The sequence below is a fragment of the Leguminivora glycinivorella genome, chromosome 1 (genome assembly GCF_023078275.1).
Source record: "Leguminivora glycinivorella isolate SPB_JAAS2020 chromosome 1, LegGlyc_1.1, whole genome shotgun sequence".
NCBI lineage: Eukaryota > Metazoa > Arthropoda > Insecta > Lepidoptera > Tortricidae > Leguminivora > Leguminivora glycinivorella.
The window spans coordinates 34,951,764-34,978,250 of NC_062971.1; the positions used below are offsets into that span (position 1 = coordinate 34,951,764).

Sequence of the window (26,487 nt, forward strand, 5' to 3'; positions counted from 1 at the left end):
GGTATCTACTCGTCGACCGCTTTCGTGGAACGTGGAATTTTAATTATTCTTTATTTAATTTATCTTCTAGCCCAATTCATGCCCATATGAAATGATATAAAAGATGGAAAATAATGTCGGTCTGTTTCGACTTCACATTAAAATCCGCGGAAGGTATGAATGGATGAGATTAAAATTAAATGGTCTCAGTAGGTACTTCTATTTAGACTACCATAAACATTTAAGTATTCCAGACTTCTGGATTTCTGAACTCGTGAAAGATATTTCAACAACAAGCGGCGGTGTTAAATTTCCGGTTGGATTATATCGGGTAAACAATCTAAGATTATGCTTTTACAGGCCGGGAATATGAATGGTTCCTAATGGCTGTTTAGTCCCTGAATAGATCCACTACATATGTGAGCGCGCACGGGAAAACGTCCCACTTTGTCGATTGCTATAAAGCCGCTTTATCAGTTTATTCATACAAAGATACAAGTAAATCTCGCCTCAATGGTAACCGACAAAGTGGGACGTTTTACTAAACACACTCACATATTATTTCTCATGGGATACATAATAGTACTTACTCTGAGATTTGTAAATTGATGAGGAAGAATGAAAATTAAATTCACCTTATTACACTTAAATAGGTATAGGTTTTGCGCCTACATATATTAAACTTAAAAGAACAGAATACTACACTTTGATCTTAGCCAAAAGGCCAAGAAGCGATATATCAAGTTGCAGTGCCACTCTTGGCAAATATGGGGTTGAAAGAAAACAAAATTGTGACATTGCAGTGACAGGTTGTCATATCCCAAGGCCGACTTCTATGACACCTACGCCAAAAAAGGAGGTGGTGATATTCCATCACCACACCGGGCTCTCAAAATTACATGTTTTTATTCTTGTCATGTTTTTTATTTTAAATTGATGCTTTTTTTGTTCCTTATGTTTCTTTTTAACCGACTTCAAAAAAGGAGGAGGTTCTCAATTCGACTGAATGTTTTTTTTTTTTTTTTTTGTATGTATGTTCCTCGATATCTCCGAGAATTGTGGACCGATTTTCAAAATTTTTTTTTTGATCGAACGGGTATAACCCCGAGATGGTCCCATTGGCACCAAGTCAGGGTCTGATGATGGGATCCTGGAGAAATCGAGGGAACTCTTCAAATGTTATAGGCACATGTAATGTTTTTAGTGTATTTTTCAAAGGTAAACCAGTATTTACGCCTGATGGTAATAATTTTATGTGGCTGAGCTGATGATGGAAGGTCAACTCCTCAATGGTTAGGAGTTAAAGGATAATTCTTTCACTAGTGTACATGTATTCGGACTGATACATATAATATCAATAGGAACCACTAAAAATCAACAAATAAATAAACTTTTTTAACAAAAAATAAAACCGCCTTCAAAAATAAGCGCGTTACAAAACACGGAGAAACTAAAAAGCAAAAAATAATAAACCTTTGAATTCAGATTTCTTATCGTATTGCAATAATCTAAACATCCAAATTATAAACAAATCAATTATTTTTGGAGTCGGTGCCAGCCTGCGTATGGTTGGGTGGGGCAATCAGACAATAGCAAGGCGACGAACAGGTCTGGTACCGACTGCAAAAATAATTGATTTGTTTATAATTTGGATGTTTAGATTATTGCAATACGATAAGAAATCTGAATTCAAAGGTTTATTATTTTTTGCTTTTTAGTTTCTCCGTGTTTTGTAACGCGCTTATTTTGTATGTTACCTTCCGTGATTTTTCTCACTTAATGGTCTCACCGGAAGGCCAGCGCTGTAAGTCGCCAGCAATATGCTGAGGTTAAGCCATTTCGTGACACTTTATTACTATTTTATGTCAGTGTAAATTTGTTTATTATCTGTGTGCTTTCGAGTAAAAAATATTCTATTCTATTCCATTTTGACGTTAACTTCAATCTTATCCGACTTGGGCAGCGGTTTCATTGCGTAACTTTTGGTTAAAGTTCGTCTATTTAATCAATTAATGGAAATAAAGTATAACGTAATGTCAAAATTTATGTCAAAGTGTCAGCCTGTCAGATGAGATGATCAACAGAATTCAAAAAAACATGTGCAATATCACGTCTCACGTCACCCCTTTATTTATGGCAAGAAAATAAAACAATTTTGTAAAAGATCTGAATCATAATAATGGACTCTCTTAGTGTATTTTCACATTATCCGATCCGATATCGGATGTAGGACCGACATCCTATACATTAAGGACGCCATCTTTGATTTTTCCCTTTGAAATTCTTCAGACATCCAATATCGGATCGGAAAATGTGAAAACGCACTTAAAGTATGCGAAGTGTATGAAAAGTTGTGTAGCTATGTGTATGAATGAAACTGTTGAATAAAATGCAACTTTCTCATCCGTTTTCGAAAAATCAAGAGCGTTTTTGCCAGTTAGTAAGCTAAAAATGTTGTTTGTCTGGCCAATATGGCGTCCACTGGGTGCATGCAGCATTGCACACAGCACCGTGGAAATCCTAGCGCAGCCAATTCCAGCACCGTTTCCGTCGCCAGCCGGCCAATTAGAGAAAACTGGCGTTTTCACGTTCATTATTGTTTTGTTCAATTGAATTTATGTCCTACTATTACAAGATTCGTTCTTGGACAATTTTAATAGAACATTATAGCTTATACTGTTTTATTTGAAGTTTTTATGTAATTTCTACTCATAAAAAATCTCTTTCGATACTTACCGTCACCGACATAAAGAAGTGATGATTTCTGTACCTTGTCGCTTTCAATCGTTTGACAATTTCGTATGACATTTCAAACAAGACTTTAATATGACAAGGTACAGAAATCATCACTTATTTATGCCGGTGACTGTGCTACTAGGGGAAACAAGTGTACCAAAACTTTTATGGCTAGAATGCGAAGCGACAGCGGAGCGACACGTCGCAAACCTTTGTTTAAAGCGACGCTTGAAATATAAACATTAAGGTACTTACTGGTAGTTAGTTTCGAGCGGCATGAGCTTGATAGAGCCATGGTCGTGTCCGCTGGCCGTGCTTCGCACCCAGTCCAATAGTATGTGGTTGACTCCCCAGCGAGACGCTCGAAGGCAAAGCGACACTAGAGCAACACGTCGCTAACTTAAAATATAGACATTAAGGTACTTACTGGTAGTTAGTTTCGAGCGGCGTGTCCTTGATAGCGACATTGTCGTGTCCACTAGCCGTGCTTCGCACCCAGTAGTACGTGGGCGACTCCCCGGCGAGAGGATCGAATGCGAAGCGACACTAGAGCAACACGTCGCTAACTTGAAATATAGACATTAAGGTACTTACTGGTAGTTAGTTTCGAGCGGCGTGTCCTTGATAGCGACATTAACGTGTCCGCTGGCCGTGCTTCGCACCCAGTAGTACGTGGGCGACTCCCCGGCGAGAGGATCGAATGCGAAGCGACACTAGAGCAACACGTCGCTAACTTGAAATATAAACATTAAGGTACATACTGGTAGTTAATTTCGAGCGGCGTGTCCTTGATAGCGACATTGTCGTGTCCACTAGCCGTGCTTCGCACCCAGTAGTACGTGGGCGACTCCCCGGCGAGAGGATCGAATGCGAAGCGACACTAGAGCAACACGTCGCTAACTTGAAATATAGACATTAAGGTACTTACTGGTAGTTAGTTTCGAGCGGCGTGTCCTTGATAGCGACATTGTCGTGTCCGCTGGCCGTGCTTCGCACCCAGTAGTACGTGGGCGACTCCCCGGCGAGAGGCTCAAAGGCGAAGCGACACCGAAGCGTCACATCGTCACCTTCGCGCGCGTCGTGGCTTTCATCTTCGGCGCCTGCCCAAGTGACCGCTGCAACAATAAACATTTCTTTAGTTTTTTTCTACCTCCGTACTGTTATTCGTCATTTTCAGTGTCGTGCATAGATCTTTAAATACCCTACATAAAAGTCTATTCCCCAAAGGTAGTCCCCGCCAGCTCCCCGGCACCCGATATATCATATTATGTCGATTGTATCTGTCATTAAACATATCTATACTTTGAAAAATACTGAAATAATATTCCTAAACACACAAAATGTGACGTTATCTGGGTAAAGGGACCTTATTGTCGACGGCGCTTACGTCCCGCAACGTCGTATTTGTACACGAACATCGCTCATAACGCCGTAAGCGCCATCGACTATGTCCCTTTACCCAGATAATGTCACAAATGCTTATTCCATCTTACGGGTTGGAGAAGGGCCTAGGGCAGCAATTCCCGTCAACTTTGTACAGTCAAGTGTAAAAATATGGGTGCGTACAACTTATCAAAAATATGTCCCATAGCACTTTATGTCGGTGGAATAAGGTCTCGGTACATATTTTTGAGCGGATAAAATCGATACGTATTTTTGCACTTGACTGTACAATGCCACGTCAGCAAATTTTAATTGAACCTATTTTGTTACCAACATTTAGTAATATAATTCGACTTTCGTAAGATATATACAGGATAATTGTTATAATTAAGAAAATATAGATACTAGAGAACCTTAATGACGAAATAAAACTTAATAAAATCTCAATTAATCAACAAAATCTTGGTAACAAAATAGGAATTAATAAAAACAAATTTAACTTTTCCCTTAATTTTTGTACAAAGTTGACGGGAATTGCTGAGGGACACAAACTAAAATAAACAAAAGAACCTCTCATAAACTAAGTAAACGTATTACGTCATACATAGTTATTGTAACATTCTGAACTGAACATATCTTACATATGAGTATTCTCGTTAAATAATGTACGAAAATGTCTAACCTATAAGGATAATATATAAAAAGAAATACAGGTGTGTCCTGTGGAATAAAAATCGCCATATGTGACGTTATCTGGGTAAAGAGACCTTATTGTTGATGGCGCTTACGTCCCGCGGCGTCGTATTTGTACACGAACATCGCTCATAACGCCGTAAGCGCCATCGGCAATAAATAAATAAATAAATAAATATTGGGGACACCTTACACAGATCAACTTAGCCCCAAACTAAGCAAAGCTTGTACTATAGGTGCTAAGCGACGATATACATACTTAAATAGATAAATACATACTTAAAGCATAGTTAATTTAGAATTGGTACGCGATGGGAGGAATTTAATTTTTAAATGAAAAGAAAAAAGTACCTAAACAATATTTTTTATTGCAGAATATAAAAGATCGTTTATTAATTTATAGCGTGTCACATATATTTCAATCATTCAGTATGTTTATGCACAAAATTACGGACTTTTCTGAAAATAGTATTCATCATCCTCTGAACAAGATTTTCATCCATCTTTTTTGTCTGTTGATTCCGTGTGGACCGCAAGGAGTGGATATTTTGAATTATTTTGCCACTGTTATTTAATTGTCCTTTAATGAAATAATGATTTGGGCAATAATTATTGCCTAGTAGTTTTCTGGAAATTCAACAATTTAGCAATCATTGACCCAGACCAAGGGGATTTTTCACGTATTTGTTCACAGTGCATTTTCGCCGGTCAACGTCCATCATCAATAACTTACAAACGTAAAAAGTTAGATCAACCAAATTTCTAATATAGAGTTATCAACGTATTAAAATTAAGATGTGATTATCAGTTTTTTTTAATTTTTAAATATATTTTTTATTCGTTATATACATAGAAAACGTCCATGACTCAGGAACAAATATTTGTGCTCATCACACAAATAAATGCCCTTACCGGGATTCGAACCCAGGACCGCGGCTTAGCAGGCAGGGTCACTACCGACTGAGCCAGACCGGTCGTCTAAAAGGTCCCTTTACTCAGATAGTGTCACATATTACCTTCGTATCATAGAACATGACTGCTGATTATGAGAAAACTAATAATAGATAATGATGTGGATACACTGGACACAGATATGAAATATTTTTATGGCATTTCCGAAATAATAGGAGGAATACGGGAATTAAATGTACCCTAAATGAGTATAGTAAGACGTCCCATCTTTGTCAATTATCGGTAGGTTTTGCTCTATTTTTAACCCCCGACGCAAAAACGAAGGGGTGTTATAAGTTTGACGTGTCTGTCTGTGTGTATGTATGTATGTATGTATTATGTGTATGTAAGGTATATTTATTTATGTATTCGGTATATATGTATGTGTGTTTGTGTTGGTTTTCTCTATATTTTTTGTTCTTGCACTGCCTGTTAACTTTTGTTTCTGTTCCGTTTTTCCAGCTACCCTAAGGTTGTCTGGAAGAGATCGCTTTTTAGCGATAAGACCGCCTGTTGTTACCTAGTTATACTCTCACTAAACATTCTGTATACATATGACATGTAAAATGGTGCAATAAAGAATATTTACTTACTTACTTACTTATATCTTTCTGTCTGTCTGTTTGTCTGTCTGTCTGTCTGTGTGTGTGTCTGTGTGTGTGTCTGTCTGTGGCATCGTAGGTCTCGAACGGATGAACCGATTTTGATTTAGTTTTTTTTTGTCTGAAAGCTGAGTTAGTCGGGAGTATTCTTAGCCATGTTTCATGAAAATCGGTCCACTAGATCGCGGTCAGGGGTTTTTTCAAAATTTTAAATTTTTTACTAAACTGTTTCGCCCTATTTTACGGAACTCCGTCACTAAAATTTAGTGACCGGCTGCCGAACATCTGCTACAGTTAAAATGTTTCTACATATAACAATTTTTATAAGAAAACGCTTAACCATTTATTTTGGAATTAAACTTTCAATCTCAACGTGAGATAATTCTTGACTTTGAGGACCTAGCTACAGAACTACTTATCATTATTAGTATTGGAGGCTATAGGCTATACATAAACGTATACTTCAGTAGTCTTCACTATATGTTACCATTTCCTTTGTGCCCACCCACGCTTCGCCGGTGTTATGTAGTAAACACAGACCTCAACTACTAGACGGAGCATTCAAGCCAACTCAAAGTCACCACACATAATGATTTCCGATAATAGTATGAGAACGCAATCGCTTGATCCAGTTGCGTCAGCGTTGACAACCAGCATTAGTGTCATTTAGGATTTAGTACCAGCGGGCCGATTTTTGAGTCTCACGCGTTCGAATTCAGAAAATTGTCACTGAAAATAATAAGCAAGTCGCCGTTTTCAACCGGTATTTTAGTGACAAAATCCCGTATGATTCAAAAATCGCCCCCCTGGGCGCTTTCGACCGTATTTTGCGAAAGAAAAACGCATGAAAACTCGAAAATTTGCGTCTGCCGGGACCTAAGATTAAGGCTACATCGATTTTTCACGCCCGAAAACCTTCGACTAACAAATTTCAGCGAAATCGTTAAGGTGCTGTGACACGGGCAACACAATTGCCAGCAATTCACATACCATTGCCGCGTTTGCTCCATAGTTATTTGGTGCGTATTGAACAAACGCGGCAATGTTATGTGAATTACTGGCAATTGTGTTGCCCGTGTCACAGCACCGTCAGAGCTGTTTCCCAAATCGCCGGTTCGTTTAAAGGTACCCATTATTATATTAGAGTTTGACGACCGGTCTGGCTCAGTCGGTAAGTGACCCTGCCTGCTAAGCCGCGGTCCCGGGTTCGAATATCGGTAAGGGCATTTATTTGTGTGATGAGCACAGATATTTGTTCCTGAGTCATGGATCATGGATGTTTTCAATGTATATAAGTATGCATTTATCTATTTAAGTATGTATATCGTCTCTTAGCACCCATAGTACAAGCTTTGCTTAGTTTGGGGCTAAGTTGATCTGTGTAAGGTGTCCCAAAAAAAAAAGTTTAGGTTTGAATCTGGGCATCTTGAATGCTACTTAAAATGGTAGTACTCTTACGTAAACCCCCGACCGCGACCTATGGACCGATTTTCTAAACATGTAAGATGCTACTTAAAATGGTAGTGCTTTACAAGTAAAATATGTCATACCAGTTTTTGCCAGCGGCTCGCTCGCTTTAAATTCGTTTGTGGAATGCTCCATACATAATTCCACCCCACATTTTAGGGAAGTGGGGAGTTAGAAAGAGACAAAAAGTAGCCTATGTCACTCTCCATCCCTTCAACTATCTCCACTCAAAAAATGACGTCAATTCGTCGCTCCGTTTTGCCGTGAAAGACGGACAAACAAACAGACACACACACTTTCCCATTTATAATATTAGTATGGATGTCTGACCATGACCACACGCTCTTTGTAAACTTTGGGCAGTCTGTGGAAGTAAAGAACCAATTTTTCGGATCGCCTATTAGTACCTACAGCTGTTGGTCTCGCACCTTTGTGGACCTTTTTCCGTTTTCTGTGAGTACGAATTTATTTTATTAGTTCCTGCTTCCCTTTTTTATTCTCGAGATGTCTCGTGTCGTTAGAATTCCATTACTTTCATAGCTAGAAGAGCTTTTGCTGCTATTTTTGTAATTATTTATTAGATAGAAGCTAGTAGATAGAAGCTGCTGTATATACGTAGGTTACTTCGCTTCAATGTTTACATTTAATTCATATTTTATCTTATTAAGTCCGTTCACAGCCTCGCGGGGAAAATTGAGAACGTAGCATTTCAATGAATTTTGAGTCCCATTAATTCAAAAATGTTTTATTGGATGTATAAACATTTTTGTTTTGTTTACGCGATAGGATGAGAACAAGTCCGAGTAACTTAATGAAACAATAACCTACCACAAAATAAAAATTTTGAGAAAACCCCCGACCGCGACATAGTAGACCGATTTTCATGAAACATGGCTAAGAACACTCCTGAGTCCCGACTAACTCAGCTTTCAGACAAAAAAAACTAAATCTAAATCGGTTCATCCGTTCGGGAGCTACGATGCCACAGAGAGACTCACACACAGACAGACAGACAAACAGACAGACAGACACGTCGAACTTATAACCCCGTCGTTTTTGCGTCGGGGGTTAAAAAATATGCTTTATGCTCTAAATAGTTCGACGGTTTTCAAAAGTCTACAGAATGTTTACTCGCATAAATTATTTAAAACAGAACCAAGAAACAACGAAGCAAAACTTCGAAAAAGCATCGAAAGCAAAACTGAAATATTGAAAGGTATTTCCGCAATAATAGCGCATTGTTTCCCAGGTGTTACATTTCTCCAGAAATAGCTGCAATTTCGAGGCTTTTACCCTGGGTGCCTAGCCAAAGTTTGAATCGCTTACAGGGGGCCGATTTTTGAGTCTCACTCACGGCGTTCGAATTCAGAAAATTGTCACTGAAAATAATAGGCAATTCACCGTTTTCAACCGGTATTTTAGTGACAGTGAGACTCAAAAATCGGCCCCCTGATGTAGTGCTTAGGCTTTGGTTCGTATTTTTAACCCCCGACGCAAGAACGACGGGGTGTTATAAGTCTGACATGTCTGTCTGTCTGTTTGTCTGTGTGTGTGTCTGTCTGTGGCATCGTAGCTCCCGAACGGATGAACCGATTTAGATTTAGTTTTTTTTGTCTGAAAGCTGAGTTAGTCGGGAGTGTTCTTAGTCATGTTTCATGAAAATCGCTCTACTATGTCACGGTCCCTTTTCAAAATTTTAATTCCGGAAACGTTCGCATTTGTCATACCTACTACTCATGTTAGTTCAGTCATTAGTGAAACAGTATGTTTCCGTAACAAGGCAAATCGTTTGGCACTACATCTGTAATACGCTACGATTCTTGCTCAAGTGTGCAAAAGAGAAGTTGTTACGTATACACTATGTAACATAATTTGCCGAAGATAAATCCTACGGCTTATACATTACCTTCTATAGTACCTTTAATTTTCATGGTGTTTATTTAAAAAAAGGAAGTGGTATTCGTAACCGCTATTCGATACCGGTTATGCTCTTAAATGGATCACCAGCATTAATGTTACACCCTGTATGAACACCCCATGAGTGCAAAAGAGGCAGACTACAAAGAAAACGTGACCTGTTTAACTACGACAGCGACCACTAGCGGATATCTCAATTGAAGTTTAACGGATTAATCGACTTTTCAGTACAGAAGGTTGTGTTTAGACATTTTAGAGGATCCACTACATTTGCATTTCGATCAGTTAGAAAAGCAAATTATTAGCGTAATCATATATAATTTCTGAATTTATTACTCCCAATGACACTTAAAATTTTTGCAGTCTTGGTCTCACTTTTGATACTTGAGAGTTCTTTGACATTCTACTTCTGTGAGAGCGACAGAGCCAGTTGCGTCGCGATGGTCACGTTGCGTCAACGATTGTCACCTCGGCTAGCCGGCTGTTGTTTAGTATATGTTGCCTGAAAACTTGTTTCCTATCGCTACTAGGTCTTGTTTGAGTTTTGGTCTGCGTGGGTTGTTTTTTGTTTAGTTTCTGATAAAAAAATAAACGCAATAAAACATTTTCAGCTTCATGTTTACATTTCTTCTCTAATTGTCTCTGTAAACCTATACTACGTCATCTGTGTCAAATTACAACATACAATAGCTTCGGCGGATCAAGCGTACATATGTAACTTAGGTAACACACAGACAGACCGACTGACAGACATACTGGATGGTGCAAGCTTCAACAGAACAGAACAATCACATTAATTCAACTTTGAACCTAAAACGATGAAGTACCTACTTAATTGAAGTTAAAAACGTAAATAAAATAAAAAGGAAAAAAAGGAAAGAGGTCTGCGATTAGAGGTACGAGGAGACAGGTCAGGTACATGGTAAGCGATCACTACTGCACATGGACAACCGAAACAGCAGAAGGGTCGGAGGTGCGTTGCCGGCCTTCAAGATGGGTGTACGCTGTACGACCCACGAGGTATAGTAGGTACGCGCCGGAACAGAGGGACAGAAATCCGATACAATTACAATTTATATTCGAATTGCATGCCGACTGCATAGTTCGCATACAAATTTCAGTCGGGTAGTATCTCTAGTTTGTATGCTATAAATATAAAGAATAACGACAACGGCCAATACAAATCATGGTAAAGACGATCGGGTATAATAAAAAATCACTGTCAAAGTAATGTGTAGTCACAGTTAGGGCTTGCATTCCGGAATTCCGGAATCTCGAAATTCCGGAATTTCGGACAATTTTTCCGATATTACAGTTCCGGAATTGAAACACATAATCTCGAAAATTCCGGAATTGAAAAAAGATATATTTTTGGACGAAAACGTGTAATATCAGCCTGGTTATTTTACAAAACTACCACCGCGTCTATAAAAGATATGTAAATTCATTAAGTTAGACACTCCTCGGATTTAGGTAGTGCCTATTTTATGACCAAAGGGTTGCATCTAGGGCTAGTTAGAGCGAGATAGTGTAGTTTTAACCCGCTAATATTATACCATTGTCACTTTCTGGTTTTGCTCTCAATTGTTTTAGCTAATAAGTGAAATATATAATCATTTTATAGTAAATATTTGTTGTAGATAGTTTTGTTTTGTGATAATTTAAAATTACTAGCCGGGAGTTGAGTGTTATGCTCGAATACTGAAGGACAATTAAACATAAATAAATAACATTAGGTACATTATTAATATTATTATTTTATTGGCGTTATTTATGCTCAATTTATTAGATCGAACTTAAATTTCAGTAATCTTCTTCTTCTTCCTCCTACCCTTATCCCACGTTATGTGGGGTCGGTACAACATGTCTTCCTCTTCCATTCTCCCCTATCTTTCGTCATCTCAACACTCACATCTTTCTTTCTCATGTCCTCTTTCACACAATCCATCCATCGTTGTTTGGGTTTACCCCTCCCTCTCCATCCATCAACATTCATCTCCAACATTCTTAAATTTCAGTAATAATCTAAATTAATCGTTATTAAAGCGGCATAAACTCAAAATTTTACTTCTTTTCTCATAACACTGAATCTTCTTCTTCCTCCTACCCTTATACCACGTTATGTGGGGTCGGTACAACACGTCTTCCTCTTCCATTCTCCTCTATCTTTCGTCATCTCAACACTCACATCTTTCTTCCTCATATCCTCTTTCACACAATCCATCCAGCGTTGTTTGGGTTTACCCCTCCCTCTCCATCCATCAACCTTCATCTCCAACATTCTTTTGCCTATATGACATTCATCCCTCCTCATTACATGACCGAACCACGCCAACCTGCCACTCCTCATCTTTTCCGTTATAGGCGCAACTTTCAAACTTCCCCTAATATACTCATTCCTGATCCGATCCATTCTGGTCACTCCACACATCCATCTCAACATTCTCATTTCCGCTACGTGCACTCTCCTTTCATCCTCCACCTTTGTCGCCCAGCATTCAGATCCATACAATACAACAGGCCTCACAATCGTCTTGTAGATTTTCCCCTTAAGTTTAAGGGGCATCCGTCGATCGCATGTTGTCCCTGAGACCTGTCGCCATTTCATCCATCCCGCATTTATTATATTTTTCACGTCACGGTCGATGCTTCCGTCATTTTGGAATAATGACCCAAGGTACCGGAAGTCGGAGCAGACTGGTAGGTATACACCATCTAAGGCAATAGGGGAAAAACTGGATAGACCACCGAAATCGCAGAACATATGTTCAGTTTTGGTTCTACTGATTTTCAGTCCCACACTTTCCAGTCTTTCTTGCCATTTTCCCAGTCTGCTCTGGACCTCAAGTGCATTTTCCCCAACAAGAACAATGTCATCGGCGAACAGCATACACCAGGGTGCTTCCTCCTGTATGTCCGATGTCAGAGCATCCATAACCAGGAGGAACAAATAAGGACTTAAAGCCGACCCCTGGTGTAGACCTACCGCCACATTGAACTTGTCGGTGACTCCAGCTTCAGACCTGACGTGAGTACTAGCTCTATCATACATCGCCTGAACAAGCCTCACATACTTCTCTGGCACTCCCTTCTCTCTCATACACCACCACAGAACCTTACGAGGAACTCTATCGTATGCCTCTTCCAGATCCACGAACACCATGTGCAAGTTCTTTTTTGCTTTTCTGTATTTTTCGCATAGTTGGCGAAGTGCAAATATGGCGTCCGTGGTTCCCCGGCCCGGCATAAACCCAAATTGGTTCTGTGTTATTTCACTCTCTTCTCTTATTCGTCTCGCTACCACTCTTTCCCATATCTTCATACTATGTGACATGAGCTTTATTCCCCGGTAGTTGTTGCAATCCTGTACATCACCCTTATTCTTAAAAATGGGCACCAAAGCACTGTTACACCATTCATCAGGGATCGCCTCTTCTTGCAACAACTTATTGAAGAATAAAGTCAGCCACTTCCAACCATCCGCTTTCAGAATCATCTCATAACACTGAATATTTTAGGCATAAAGTCTTAAGTTCAGAAGCAAATCGTAGTATTTGGTATTACATTCATTCACAAGCATAACGTCGTAGTTAGTTTATACACTTTTCACAAAGACGTGTGCATATTTTACTAAACTCTATCTAAGTCTGTTACCACTTACCACAAAATCAAAAGATTTGAGAAGCAAATATATGGAAAATGATGTATATAAAAGAATGATTTATTTTTTTACAAAAAAATAAGGTGTAGGTACATGTAGGTACCTAGGAATAAATCATGAAATCTGTCTTTTTGGGCTAGCTTGGATATCTTTTGTCCCTACTCGAGTCTGATAAAGGTAATTCAATATTTCTTTTATTACAGTTATGTGAACAAGACGTTATGCAATTCTTGTAAATTATTACTTTTATATTATTTCGATGCTCAATGGATAAAAAAATAACTTTAACGTTGACCACTATCAGAAAACCTCGTTTGTATCGTTAACTGTAGTTCTAAATACCTTGCAAGACCGATTTTGACGCAAAATGGACTTTCCCACAGATGTCATATATACCATAGATCAAGCAAACGTATCTACTTAGCGTGTCAAATGAACTCAGTGAAATCCACGAGTTGTCCGTCTTTACTCGCAGCTTGCAGCTTTCGGGCGTCAATTTTTGTAAGTTGAAGTCAACCAAAACATAAAAAATGCCTCGTTACGTGATATTCAATTGCAACAACACAAAAATTATGAACAATCAAGAGCCTGAGACATATTTAAAATTACAGGCAAGAATCAACTTCAGTACAAAATTTGACACGCTCGGCCCCTATACAAATATATGAATTTGTTTCTTCTATCTAAATTAAGTTCTGTGGGCTTTCCTCTAAAATTACTAAAATGAAAATTTCAGTGTTATATGCCTTTCAGGTACGGAGTTATTGTCTTAAACGTCGATTTATAACAAATTTCAGTATAAAATTGTATTATTTCATCAAAAATCCACCAGATAACCAAACCAAAAAAAATTGTTCAATTCCGGAACTAGTTCCGGAATTCCGGAATTGAAGTCCAATCTCGAAAACCAGTTCCGGAATTGAAAACCGTCCGATATTGCAAGCCCTAGTCACAGTGCATAGGCTGCCATCTCTCGACTGAGAATTAAGACTTTTGAACCTCCGTTTTGACAGTTTGCCACAAATTGTTAACTTGATATGTGTTAAAATTATCGAATATTAATATTAGCGCCATTTAGCCGAGAATAAACCAAAGCGCACAGCTAGACTATACATAGTCATCTAGACTATACATTTTTCTTGATGGTTCCGCGGTTCATTTCTTTCGTAGACTTTATCTATCTATACGTAGTTATATATGTACGTCCTCAGAGGAAAAAATTCTATAGAGAGGACAAGCCGCGCGCGGCCTGGTCGCAGATGTAGGCCCATTGGGCCTACACCGCCGCCAGTTCGCCGTCCGCTGTCATCGAGTGTACACGCGCGCTGTTCACCGACGAAAAACGAGTTTTATCCAAAATGCCGAAGTGTGCAATAATAACTTGCAAACATCGCAGTGACCTGAATAATTTCCAAGCCGATAGGATAACATTTCATAGGTAAATACTATTTATTTCCTTTTATTTCACATAAAACACGAATTCAACCACAGATTTCGGGAGATAGGTCATGCCGGGCGATTTGTATAGAATACGCCTGTCGCAAGGTCTGCGCAACCCACACAAAGCACCAGTAATTGTAAAGATAATGCACGCACACACCTAATCCACACACACTTGTAGCTGGACGCTCCTATTGCGCAATACACGCGCATCATTTCAATGTATGTGTACACGCGAACGATAAGCGAGCGCGATCGCGCACGCACACAACGATAAATAGCGGGAACGCCTCGCCTCGTTTCCGAGAAAAATGTCTCACTGAGTGAATCGTTTTGTACACCGTTCATTGCGGCGCAAAACACTACACAGTTTACAATATGTTCCTTGTGTAGCCGCAATGTATAATGAACGTTTTAAAGCACAAGCAAACGTAAGGTTACATGGTACAACTCGGAGTATTACGTTGAATTCGTGTTTTATGTGAAATAAAAGGAAATAAATAGTATTTACCTATGAAATGTTATCCTATCGGCTTGGAAATTATTCAGGTCACTGCGATGTTTGCAAGTTATTATTGCACACTTCGGCATTTTTGATAAAACTCGTTTTTCGTCGGTGAACAGCGCGCGTGTACACTCGATGACAGCGGACGGCGAACTGGCGGCGGTGTAGGCCCAATGGGCCTACATCTGCGACCAGGCCGCGCGCGGCTTGTCCTCTCTATAGAATTTTTTCCTCTGAGAATTCAACGTAATACTCCGAGTTGTACCATGTAACCTTACGTTTGCTTGTGCTTTAAAACGTTAATTATACATTGCGGCTACACAAGGAACATATTGTAAACAGTGTAGTGTTTTGCGCCGCAATGAACGGTGTACAAAACGATTCACTCAGTGAGACATTTTTCTCGGAAACGAGGCGAGGCGTTCCCGCTATTTATCGTTGTGTGCGTGCGCGATCGCGCTCGCTTATCGTTCGCATGTACACAACCATTGAAATGATGCGCGTGTATTGCGCAATAGGAGCGTCCAGCTACAAGTGTGTGTGGATTAGGTGTGTGCGTGCATTATCTTTACAATTACTGGTGCTTTGTGTGGGTTGCGCAGACCTTGCGACAGGCGTATTCTATACAAATCGCCCGGCATGACCTATCTCCCGAAATCTGTGTGTACGTCATTGCTCATGGTATAAGAGAAAACAAAATCTTGCTCCGAACCGTCGCGAAATGGTTTTCATCTCCGCTTTTGAATAAATCGCGGTTTCATGTATAAATTTATTGCTTTATTGCTTGGGAGGACTTTAATTAACTTCGCACGTCTCGTTGATTTATACTCAGTCTTATTGTTACCATAGCAATATAGCTTTAGCATAAAGTAGCTATGTTATCTAGGCACAGTTAACCTTAAAAAAATTGCATTAAAAACACAATACATTTATTAACTACACATTTGAACGAACCGCGCAACAGTAGCGCCACTCGCGACAAATTTATCGATATTTCCTACTTCAACCTTTTTGAAACTATCGTTATGAACAGCAGGGGCATTCCACGAGAAAGTAGCTTACGACATGCTTTTGCCTTGTATGTCAGCTACGCTACATCAATCAAATCCGTAAAGCTCGAGAAAATACCATTGGTTAACCAAGTCATGAAAGGTCAGACACAACTTCGCTTTCTTAGCGTCTTCAGAAGTATTAGAAGAGTTGCATGTCGTAAGCGACATTCTCGTGCCCCAGCACTGGTCAAAATTTGGTAACATAATATGGTTGCATATTATGCACCACTCAATTTAGCTCGCCTAATTTTGGTGCCTACTTTATGCAATCCGATCTTCAAACATAAGTGATTTTTGTTTTTTTTTTTAACGGCCGACGCAAAAACGACGGGGTGTTATAATTTTGACGTGTCTGTCTGTCTGTCTGTCTGTGTGTGTGTCTGTCTGTGGCATCGTAGCTCCCGAAAGGACAAACCGTTTTGGATTTAGTTTTTTTTTTTCTGAAAGCTGAGTTAGTCGGGAGTGTTCTTAGCCACGTTTCATGAAAATCGGTCTACTATGTCAATGTCATGTTTTTTCAAAAATTTTATTTTGTGGTTAGGTTATTTTAATTCTCATCATAGTTCCAATACTTTAAAGTATTTTAAAAACACGTAAACAACAATTGCGTCATGTAAAAACCAATAAAGACACCCATTAAAGTTAATGGTTGGATTCATTTGATGCAATTCACTTCATCTGCTATCGCATGTGGCTCGTCTTGCGTCATGTTCCGTTTGATCTTTAATATTTTTATTTACTTTGATACTGAAACAAGAAGAATTTCGAACATGTGTGCATTATTTACAGGCCATGCCACTCATGCCTTTATCTAGGCCGTTTCAAGACGAAACAAATAATGTTAGACCGTCATTCACAAGACGTTGACTTAATACTTAGTATTAACAACGGTAAACAATTTTTAATAATTAACCTACGACGATTTAATACGGTACTGACGAAGCCCATACAAAAAAAATACCCCTGAAATTTATGGACCTGTTGACCAGATGGCGCTGTTTCGCAGCCTGGAAGTGGCCAAATATTTTTGCGTGTTATATTTTTAGGGTTCCGTACCTCAAAAAGGAAAAACGGAACCCTTATAGGATCACTCGTTTGTCTGTCTGTCCGCTGTCACAGCCAATTTTCTCCGAAACTACTGAACCGATTAACTTGAAATTTGGCACGCATATGTAAACCTGTGACCCAAAGACGGACATGTAATTTAAATTAAGAAAATTTCATTATAGGGGCCACTTTTGGGGGGTAAAAGTTTTTCTTCTTGTAGTGTACGGTACGGAACCCTTACAACGCGAGTACAACTCGCACTTGGCCGGTTTTATAAGAACAAATGACAAATTTCAATATCATGATACCACGTCACATTATGAAAAAAATAAATTTGTAGGCATCATCAGTGTAGTTATGATAGTATTTAATAGGTGGCGCTAAAAAATGAAGGTACGATTCTTAGTATGAAGATTGTAAATCATATATAAATCATCCTTGATAAAACGTATTCTAATTGAATCCCCATACAACAAAACCTTCAGTAACAAACCATATCCTTATCAACCACAACAACCGGAGCAACCATGGCGCGGAAAATATCTGAACAAGTGACTGTGTTCTGTTGCTAGTCAGTAGTCACACCCGATGTCCGCCAGAGCGGCGCCACAGTCGCGCGTTCAACACAAAGCGTCTGGGAATGCAGAACCGGTACCAGTCCCAGAACCGGGACTGAGATTTCCGGTACTGGGAAAGAACCGGGAAATCCCGGTTCTTCGGTACTTTTCGGTACTGAGGGTTTACTAGTACATTTGTTATAAAATTATGAATAAAACATAAAATGGAAGTCGTCGATAAGTTTTGCTACCTTAGGTCGACCGTATCCAACAATCTCTCGCTTGATGCAGAGATTGTTGGATACGTATTGGCCAAGTGGCGACCATGTTCGGGAGGCTACGTTCAAGAGTATGGTGTAACAAACATCTCGTTATGTTTTATTATTATTAAGAGCCTGCAATGTCCCACTGCTGGGCAAAGCCTTGCCCCCGCTTTTTCCATTCCTCCCGGTTTTGTGCAGTCCTCGGCCATTCTTTCATAAAGGCGTCCAACTTGTTCCGCCATCGCATACGTGGTCTGCCGGGTCCCCGTTTTGGCCTGGGCTGCTACTCTGTGGTAATCTTGGCCCATAGCTCATTCGGCATTCGGCAGACATGACCGGCCCAGTCCCACTTCAGCTTTGCCGCTTTCCGAACTACGTCGACTATTTTTGTTTTGGAGCGCAGCGTGGTGTCTCATGTCCATGAGTTTTCGCTTAAGTGACAGTGGCAAATCGCCTTTCATGAGATGTTTTATGGACCAATACCTTCTCCAGGCGTTTTCAGTCCGTCTTTCGACTTCTTTCTCTTGTCGCGCCTGGAAAAAAATTAGTTGGCCCAAGTAGATGGACATATGCAACTGATTCTCCATTTATCTCAATCCTACATGCGGAGCTATTATTGGTCATGAACTTGGTCTTCGACATGTTCAGTTCATCTGAAGTCCAACCTCGAGGCTTGCGTCGCTGAGGTCTTGAAGCATTGATCGTAGTTCGGAGGCAGTTGAGGAGAACAGAACAATGTCGTCGGCAAATCGAAGATTAGCCTTCTATTCCCGACAATAAGGCCTCGATCTTCCCAACTTGGCATAAGCTTCTGGAAGACTTGTTCAAGTGTGCTGGTAAACGGTTTTGGCGACAACGGATCTCCTTGCTATTCAAGCATCCTTTTTGAATAGAAAATGAGGAATGTGAGGACTGTAGTTTTATGGCGGCTTTACTATTTTGATAAATGGTGGTTATGAGCTGAATGTAACTGGGATTTATATCTTGATTGCGTAAAGCTGTGAAAATGGAATTGTGATGAAGACTGTCGAAAGCTTTAGAGTAATCGACAAATACGATGTTGATGTTGGAAGCTTTCTTCTAAATCAGGCACAGGCTGTGGGTGTGTGGGAGATTCGGAGTAAAGGGTTTTGTAGAATTTGGTGGCTACTTATTGTTAGAATTTTATTCCGGTCGCCTATTAGGACCAAAATTATAGTATACCAGACTGCGTTCTAAGCATACTTTCGAAACCTGGACGACATGTGCAAGAAATCATTACAGACCTCAACTAATTCTAACATTAGCAAAGTTAGTTTGGTTTACCCTCTAAGTATAACCGACGCCGAGGTCCTGATCATAGCCGATGAATACCGAGCGGGACGAGCCTAACGCGTTTAAAACTATTTCCATTACATTTGTAAAGCATTCAATGGATATTCCGTCGTTTACGTTCAAATTTTTGAAGTGATTAAATGCGTTTTAGTTTGTAATCTTTGTCCATTTTTCAGTACCGAAAAGTACCGAAGAACCGGGATTTTATAACATCAGTACCGGTACCCAAAGAGTTCAAAAATCCCGGGATTTCCCGGTACTTTTGGTACCGGGAATTCCCGGGAGCATTCCCTAGTTCTAAAACAGTGGTGGGCAAACTTTTTTCACTGGGGGTCCAAAATATGAAGGAATTTTAGATTCGGGACAGATTTAAACCAAAAATGCATTTTTACTACAGTGCTGACACACACTATTTTGAAGTACCGGTGGTGAGCCGAAACCGGATACAATCCTTTCGCGGGACGTATTTTGCCCACCACTGTTCCAAAACGCCAAGAACTTCATGGTAGAGGCTTTCAATAAAGATGTACAAATTACAGGTGCGATAATCGACTAGAATATGTCAGTATCAAGCTCATAGTACATAATGTAGTGTGAAAAGATTTTCCGTCGTATTGTTACGGAAACATACGAACGTGTCATGCTAGTCAGTCTCAGTACTCTCAGTACAAGATGTATTGTTGTATTGTGTTAGTAGTGTGTAGTCAGTCTCAGTACTCTCAGTACAAGATGTATTGACATTGACTGAACTAGCATGACAAATACGAACGTTTCCGGAAAAATACGAAGGAAAACCTTATAGCACTACATCTGTAGTTAGTTTAAGTGTTGGACTCTTGGGTGTTAGGAATAGCGCTCAGGCTCGGGCGCGGTCACCGACCCGGCGCGCGCGCAGCCTGCTACCGATTAGGGACACCATTATCTGAGCCCGCCTCGGGACACTCTTTTATTTTTAATATTTTTACTTTTTTACTCTCCAGGTACGAGGAATTTGATTTCGTTACTACTAAGGACAATTCTAACTACGGATCAGAACACCAGAAAAAGAAGTGTGACAGTGAGATGATGAGATCTAACGATGTTTTGCTGTTAATATAACTCCATAAACGACAAATAATGTCTAAAAAAACCATAAAGAAAAACTTGATGCCCCACCGTAGGTTTGGATGGCGCTGAGATTTTAATATTCCTAACAAAACAAATATTTTTATTTTAATACGAAACAATAAGTATACCTACCTAATTCATTATTACATGACTTTTCTGTTTATTGAGAGAAATTGATTTTTAAATAAAGGAAATGTTTTGTTTAAACTGTTATTGTTCGAAAATATTTCGGCTTGATTTTGTACAAAATATATCTAATATATCGTAATAAAATATAAAACTATTTTTAATATAATATTTTACAGTTCGAGAAAACAAAAAATGATAAAATAAAGTAAAACAAATTACAACTATATTGAAAATCTCGTTTCATGACATTATACATAAAATAATCGAGTTGAATCATACTCATATAGTGGTTTTGGAAAGAAAGTGGGACACTGTACCGAAAGATCAAAGAAACGGATCATCGATGTCATACATAATTAATGTCATGAATCGTGATGTTGTCTGAAATGTTTTTATACATTAGAAGGCTGTTAACCCCTCAAGCGCCTTGTTCCAGATCTGTCCCAGGCAATTAAAACTGTAATTAACAGATTGAAAGTTATTAATTCAGTGGCAAATTTTTGACAACGGCGTTCCAGGGGTTAAAGCTTGTGTAAGGATCTTTCGTAAAGTCCGTCTAAGGTATAAAATCGAATGGAACATTGTGAACACCGTGAATACCAACATTATAATACGATAGCGTGAACGTCGCAGAAATTGACAAAGATTATATGAAGAAAGGAATCAACAGCGCCCTTGAAAGGTTAGGTACTTACTAAAACAAAAAAATTACATAATTTTTTTGAAAGATTTACCCTGACGAGTAACGTATTCTAATACCACGATAGAGGCTCAAGTCCCCGCTCAGGCCCCGTAGCCGAATGACATTTCTGCGACGCCAAACGCCGCAGATTCGACTCTGGCTCTGTCGCGCCAATACGCAAGAGCGATAGAGATAGTTTGGCGTCACCGAAATGCCATTCGGCTACGGGGCCTCCTTTCGTAGCCATCTATCTCTATCGCTATTGGCGTGACGAAGCCAGACTACATTTCTGCGTCGTTTCGGTGGCGTTTCGCGTCGCAGAAATTCCATTCGGCTACGGGCACAGAATATATAATAGTACAAGTACAGAAGGCCCACTGCTTTGATGTTCACGAAATGCCGCCTTTTTAAATGCCTACAAAATTCTAACAAAGAAACGAACCGCACGTGCGCAGCGTCGGAGGATAGGGTTGCCTATGGATTAAAACGCATTAATTCTCAGATAAATAGTTATACTATATATTCAAGTCTTGGTTAATTTCTAGGTATATATTGTTACGACATATCAAGGTAAAGATAATATTTCAAACGACAAATATCAAATTAAATGTTTATTTAACAAAATATTCAAGATTACATAAATATTCAAAATGTCACCAACCTTACTAGAAGACGTCTCGTTCCGAAGTGTCAACTGTCAACCGTGACTGACTGGTTGTGACGTAGCCATTCGTTCACTATGACATTAGCTAGCAAAGTATTGCCAGTGCAAATAATAAACGTCACGTTACAGTCGGCCATCCTTCAGGAACGAGTCTCTTCGTTCCAAATCATAATCAATCTTTGTTTTAAAATACACTACAATCAAATATCAGTCTTTTCTTTTTAAACCGGAAATAACAGTTTGGTACATCTAAGAATCATAATACTCAATATATATTCATCCATTATTAGGTATAGTTTCATACAAGTTCACACAATTCTAATGAATTAAAATCTTAATTCAATTATAGTCATGAAGTAAGGAGGTTATTCCTCACAACTACCTCACTGTCAAGACTGCGATGTTTGGAACCACTCCTGGGCGGTGAGTTCGTACACCAATCATGCCCGATTCCAAACACCCTCCCTAAGTGTGGAAGTTACTTCCTTCACAACCACACAATCACTAATGGATATGGTTGAGCCACTCCTGGGCGACGAGTTCATACGCCAATCCTGCCCGACTCAACCAATCCTCTCTATTCATCATTATCAATCAATAATCAGTTTGAGCCACTCCTGGGCGGCGAGTTCATACGCCAATCATGCCCGGCTCAACATCACTCACTATCCTTTGCTTTATATATAATCATAATATAATTATTGTCTACAAATATAATAAAACTCACTTAATCAATACACTCGTGATATTTGAACCAATCCTGGGCGACAAGTTCATATGCCAATCTTGCCCGATTCAAATATCACTCATTCCAAAATACACTTATATATTTAATTATATTGTAGATCTATATATATATTTTTAATTATTAAATCACATCATTTTAATCACAGTATCTTTTAGCCATCTGTAAATCGCATCATTTTCATCAAAGTTCTACAATTAGTTGATTCTGTATGCTTTGTGATAGTGAAGATGATTAGAGTTAATGCAGTTTATTGATCGATTCTAGATTCCCTCTTCGCTTTCAAAATCTAATTTTATAAAAACATCATGTATTTAATCATTCATTATGGTTAATCATTCTTCATTGCTCCCTTCATCCTCACTATCATCACTTGAAGAGCAAGCAGTGGCGTTAAAGCTAAGCCAAGGAAATATTTTATCGATTGCGACAACTGTCTCATATCTAGGTCCCTTTTTGGTTAGAGGAGTATCCTCCACAAGAAAACGATCATTTGGTAAAACTTTCTTAATTCGATAAGGGCCCTTGCATTTGGGCTCAAGTTTTTTTGATTGGCCTGGTCCCGTCACTACCGCCCTCACAATCCTAACCAAATCGCCCTCTCTATAAACCGAACTTTGTTTTTTGTTTCGATCATAGCGCTCTTTAGTTTTTTCTTGATTCGCTTTTATTTTATCTGAAGCCTCAGACCTAATGTCCTCTATTGTTTTATTCCCTACGTTCTGATTAACAATGTCATCCGCAATTTCATTTAATATGCCCTGTGATGGGTTTGTAAGTGTTCTACCAAACAAGAGTTCCGTTGGCGTTTTCTTTGTGACGTCATGAACTGTCGTATTTAACCCTAATTGTACATCAGGCAGCAAATCTTCCCAAGTATTCTTATTCTTACCATGCACCATGGAACCAAGGGCAGACAGGATCGTCCTATTGTAACGTTCGACCTGCCCATTGGCCCGTGGTGTGGCAACGGCGTTTAGCACGTGTTTCGTGCCAATCGATTGTAAGAAGTTTTTAAATTTCTTGCTTGTGAAGCTTGTACCCCTGTCCGTAATTAATCGCGTAGGGGACCCAAAATAACTAAATAGCGTTTTAAATGCCCTAACGCTCTCCTTAGTTTTAGTACTTCGAACTGGGAATAGGCTTACATATTTTGTGAAAGCATCCACTATCACTAATATGTAAGTGAAACCACGTCTACTCTTTGGGAAGGGCCCAAGGTGGTCGGCGTGGAGTGTGTGAAACGGAACATCCACCTTTGGGATTGGGTGCAGTAGTCCCTCTCGAGAGCCCGCTGGCAATTTATGATGCGCGCATTCAAGGCAAGCGGATACGTATTTTTTTATAAATTTACGCATTTTAGCGAACCAAAATAAGGCACGAATCCGGTCCAGTGTCTTCTCAAAGCCAAAATGGCCTACGCTGTCATGATTAGCTTTTAAGAGTTGCCAACGAACTCCCCTTGGGACTACCCATCTCGTTTCTCCATTCTTAAGAACGCGAAAGACCCGCCCATTTTTAAGTATGTACTCCTTGGAGACGCTAACGATCTTAGGTGTCATTGGATCTTCAAGAATACCCTTTATGCGTTTTATTTCATCATCAGAGGACTGCACAGTGGTTATCCAATCTTCTGTACTAACGGATAATACATCCAGTGTATGTGTTGGCTCTGGACCCACTGATACAGGTCCCCTGCTGAGGGCATCAACGTGTGACATTCTTTCACCCGGACGGTATTCAATGGTGCAGTCGAATTCTAAGAACTGAATCCACCAACGTGCTATACGTGGGACAAGGTCCCTTTTAGTGAAAGTCGATCGTAAGGCGTTACAGTCACTAACTATGGTGAACTTTATACCGATGAGGTATGTGCGAAACTTGCTCAAAGAACTCACTACAGCAAGCGTTTCGAGTTCGAATGAATGAAGTTTCATCTCATCCGGCTGAGTTTGACGGCTATAATATGCGACTGGCCGCCAAGCATCGGATTTGTGTTTCCTTTGCATCAGTATACCTGCAACGCCGAACTTGCTGGCATCTGTATGCAATTGCGTTTCAGCGGTATGGTCGTACAATGCGAGAACAGGCCTATCCATTAGTTTACTTTTTATTGTCTGAAAGGCTTCGTTTTCTAGTTCGCCCCACTGCCAAGGAGTATCCTTCTTCAAAAGGTTCGTCAGAGGTCTCGCTATTACGGCGAATCCCTTAACAAACCTCCTGAAGAAGCTCGCCAATCCAAGGAACCTCCGTATTTCGTGTTGATTCGTTGGCTTTGGGAATTTGGCTACGGCCTCAGTCTTTGAGAGCCCCGGCCTTATACCATCTTTATCTATCTCGAATCCAAGAAAATCAATTCGTTCTTGAAAGAAGTGACACTTTTCCATTTTTAAAGTGAACCCTGCCTCTCTCAACAAGCCTAACACCTCCTTGAGACGTTCAAGTCCTTCCTCGAAGGACTTGGACGGTATCAAAATATCATCCATGTAAATTACGATGTAGCCTACCTTAGATTTACTGAGAACCCTGTGAATTGCCCTCTGAAAAACTGCTGGAGCGTTTGCCAAACCAAATGGGACCCGGTTATACTCATATAAGCCATCAGGTGTGACAAACGCTGTTTTCACGTGAACTCTCGGATATAGGTATCTGGTGATAGCCTGAGGCTAAGTCCAGAGAAGTAAATAAAGACTGACCAGAGAGCTGATCCAGCAGATCCTCGATATGTGGCAAGGGGTAATGATCTCGTTTGGTGCGACTATTGAGAGCGCGATAGTCTACGCAAAGGCGTTTTTCACCCGACTTTTTTTTAACCAAAACGATCGGGCTCGCGTAAGGAGACTGGGACTCACGCACTATTCCGTGGTCCAGCATATCACTAACCATGTCTTGGACAAGCTTTCGCTCCGAATGAGCTAAGCGATACGGTCTATATACTACCGGAGTAGTGTCCTTTAGGTGAATCTCCATCTCAGTCACAGTAGTAAACCCCAAGTCGTGCATTCCAGTCGAGAAACAATCTTTAAATTCACTGAGTACTTCTTTGCATTGGCGTTTTTGACTATCCGTTAATTGCTCCCCACACTTAGGTGCCACAGAGTCTTGAGGGAGGAACTCATTCGAAATTTGCAAAACAGTCTTACTAAAACCTACAAATTTAGCGCGAGTAATAAGAGTGTTTTCTTTAAAGATCAGCGGTGTTGAGCTAACGTTCTGAATAAGAAGATTGCAGTCACCACCTTTTACTTGGTATTCGCCTGGCAAAAGGTAGTATTCTTGACCAACAGGACCCCTTACTGACCCGTTCACATAAAAATTTCCATGGCAAGAAATGTTAGATTTTACTGGAACAGATGCCATTTCATTTAGATCTATGGAAATATCACAGGTCGTATTTAATTCTACTTTCAAATCATCTACATGTTCCGTCCGTTCAAATTTCAATTCTTCCGGTGTCTTAGTGATTTTCAGAGTCGGTCTCTCCGTGTAACTATGGCCAAGTAGTACGTTAGATTTCACTAAATGATCGTCTACAATAAATATTTCTACATTTCTTTCTAAAATACCCTGAACCTCTATGTCCACTAATGCAA

At 39.7% G+C, this 26,487-nt stretch overlaps 1 protein-coding gene and 1 pseudogene across 1 annotated transcript in view; both read right to left on the reverse strand.

Moving 5' to 3' along the window:
• The window catches only part of LOC125231436 (Down syndrome cell adhesion molecule), a 292,377-nt gene that overhangs the window by 127,888 nt on the left and 138,002 nt on the right, over nucleotides 1-26,487 (reverse strand). The window contains 1 exon segment of the mRNA XM_048136898.1: nucleotides 3,644-3,830. Coding sequence (XP_047992855.1) covers nucleotides 3,644-3,830 — 187 coding nt within the window.
• Nucleotides 593-715, reverse strand: LOC125233952 (annotated as a pseudogene).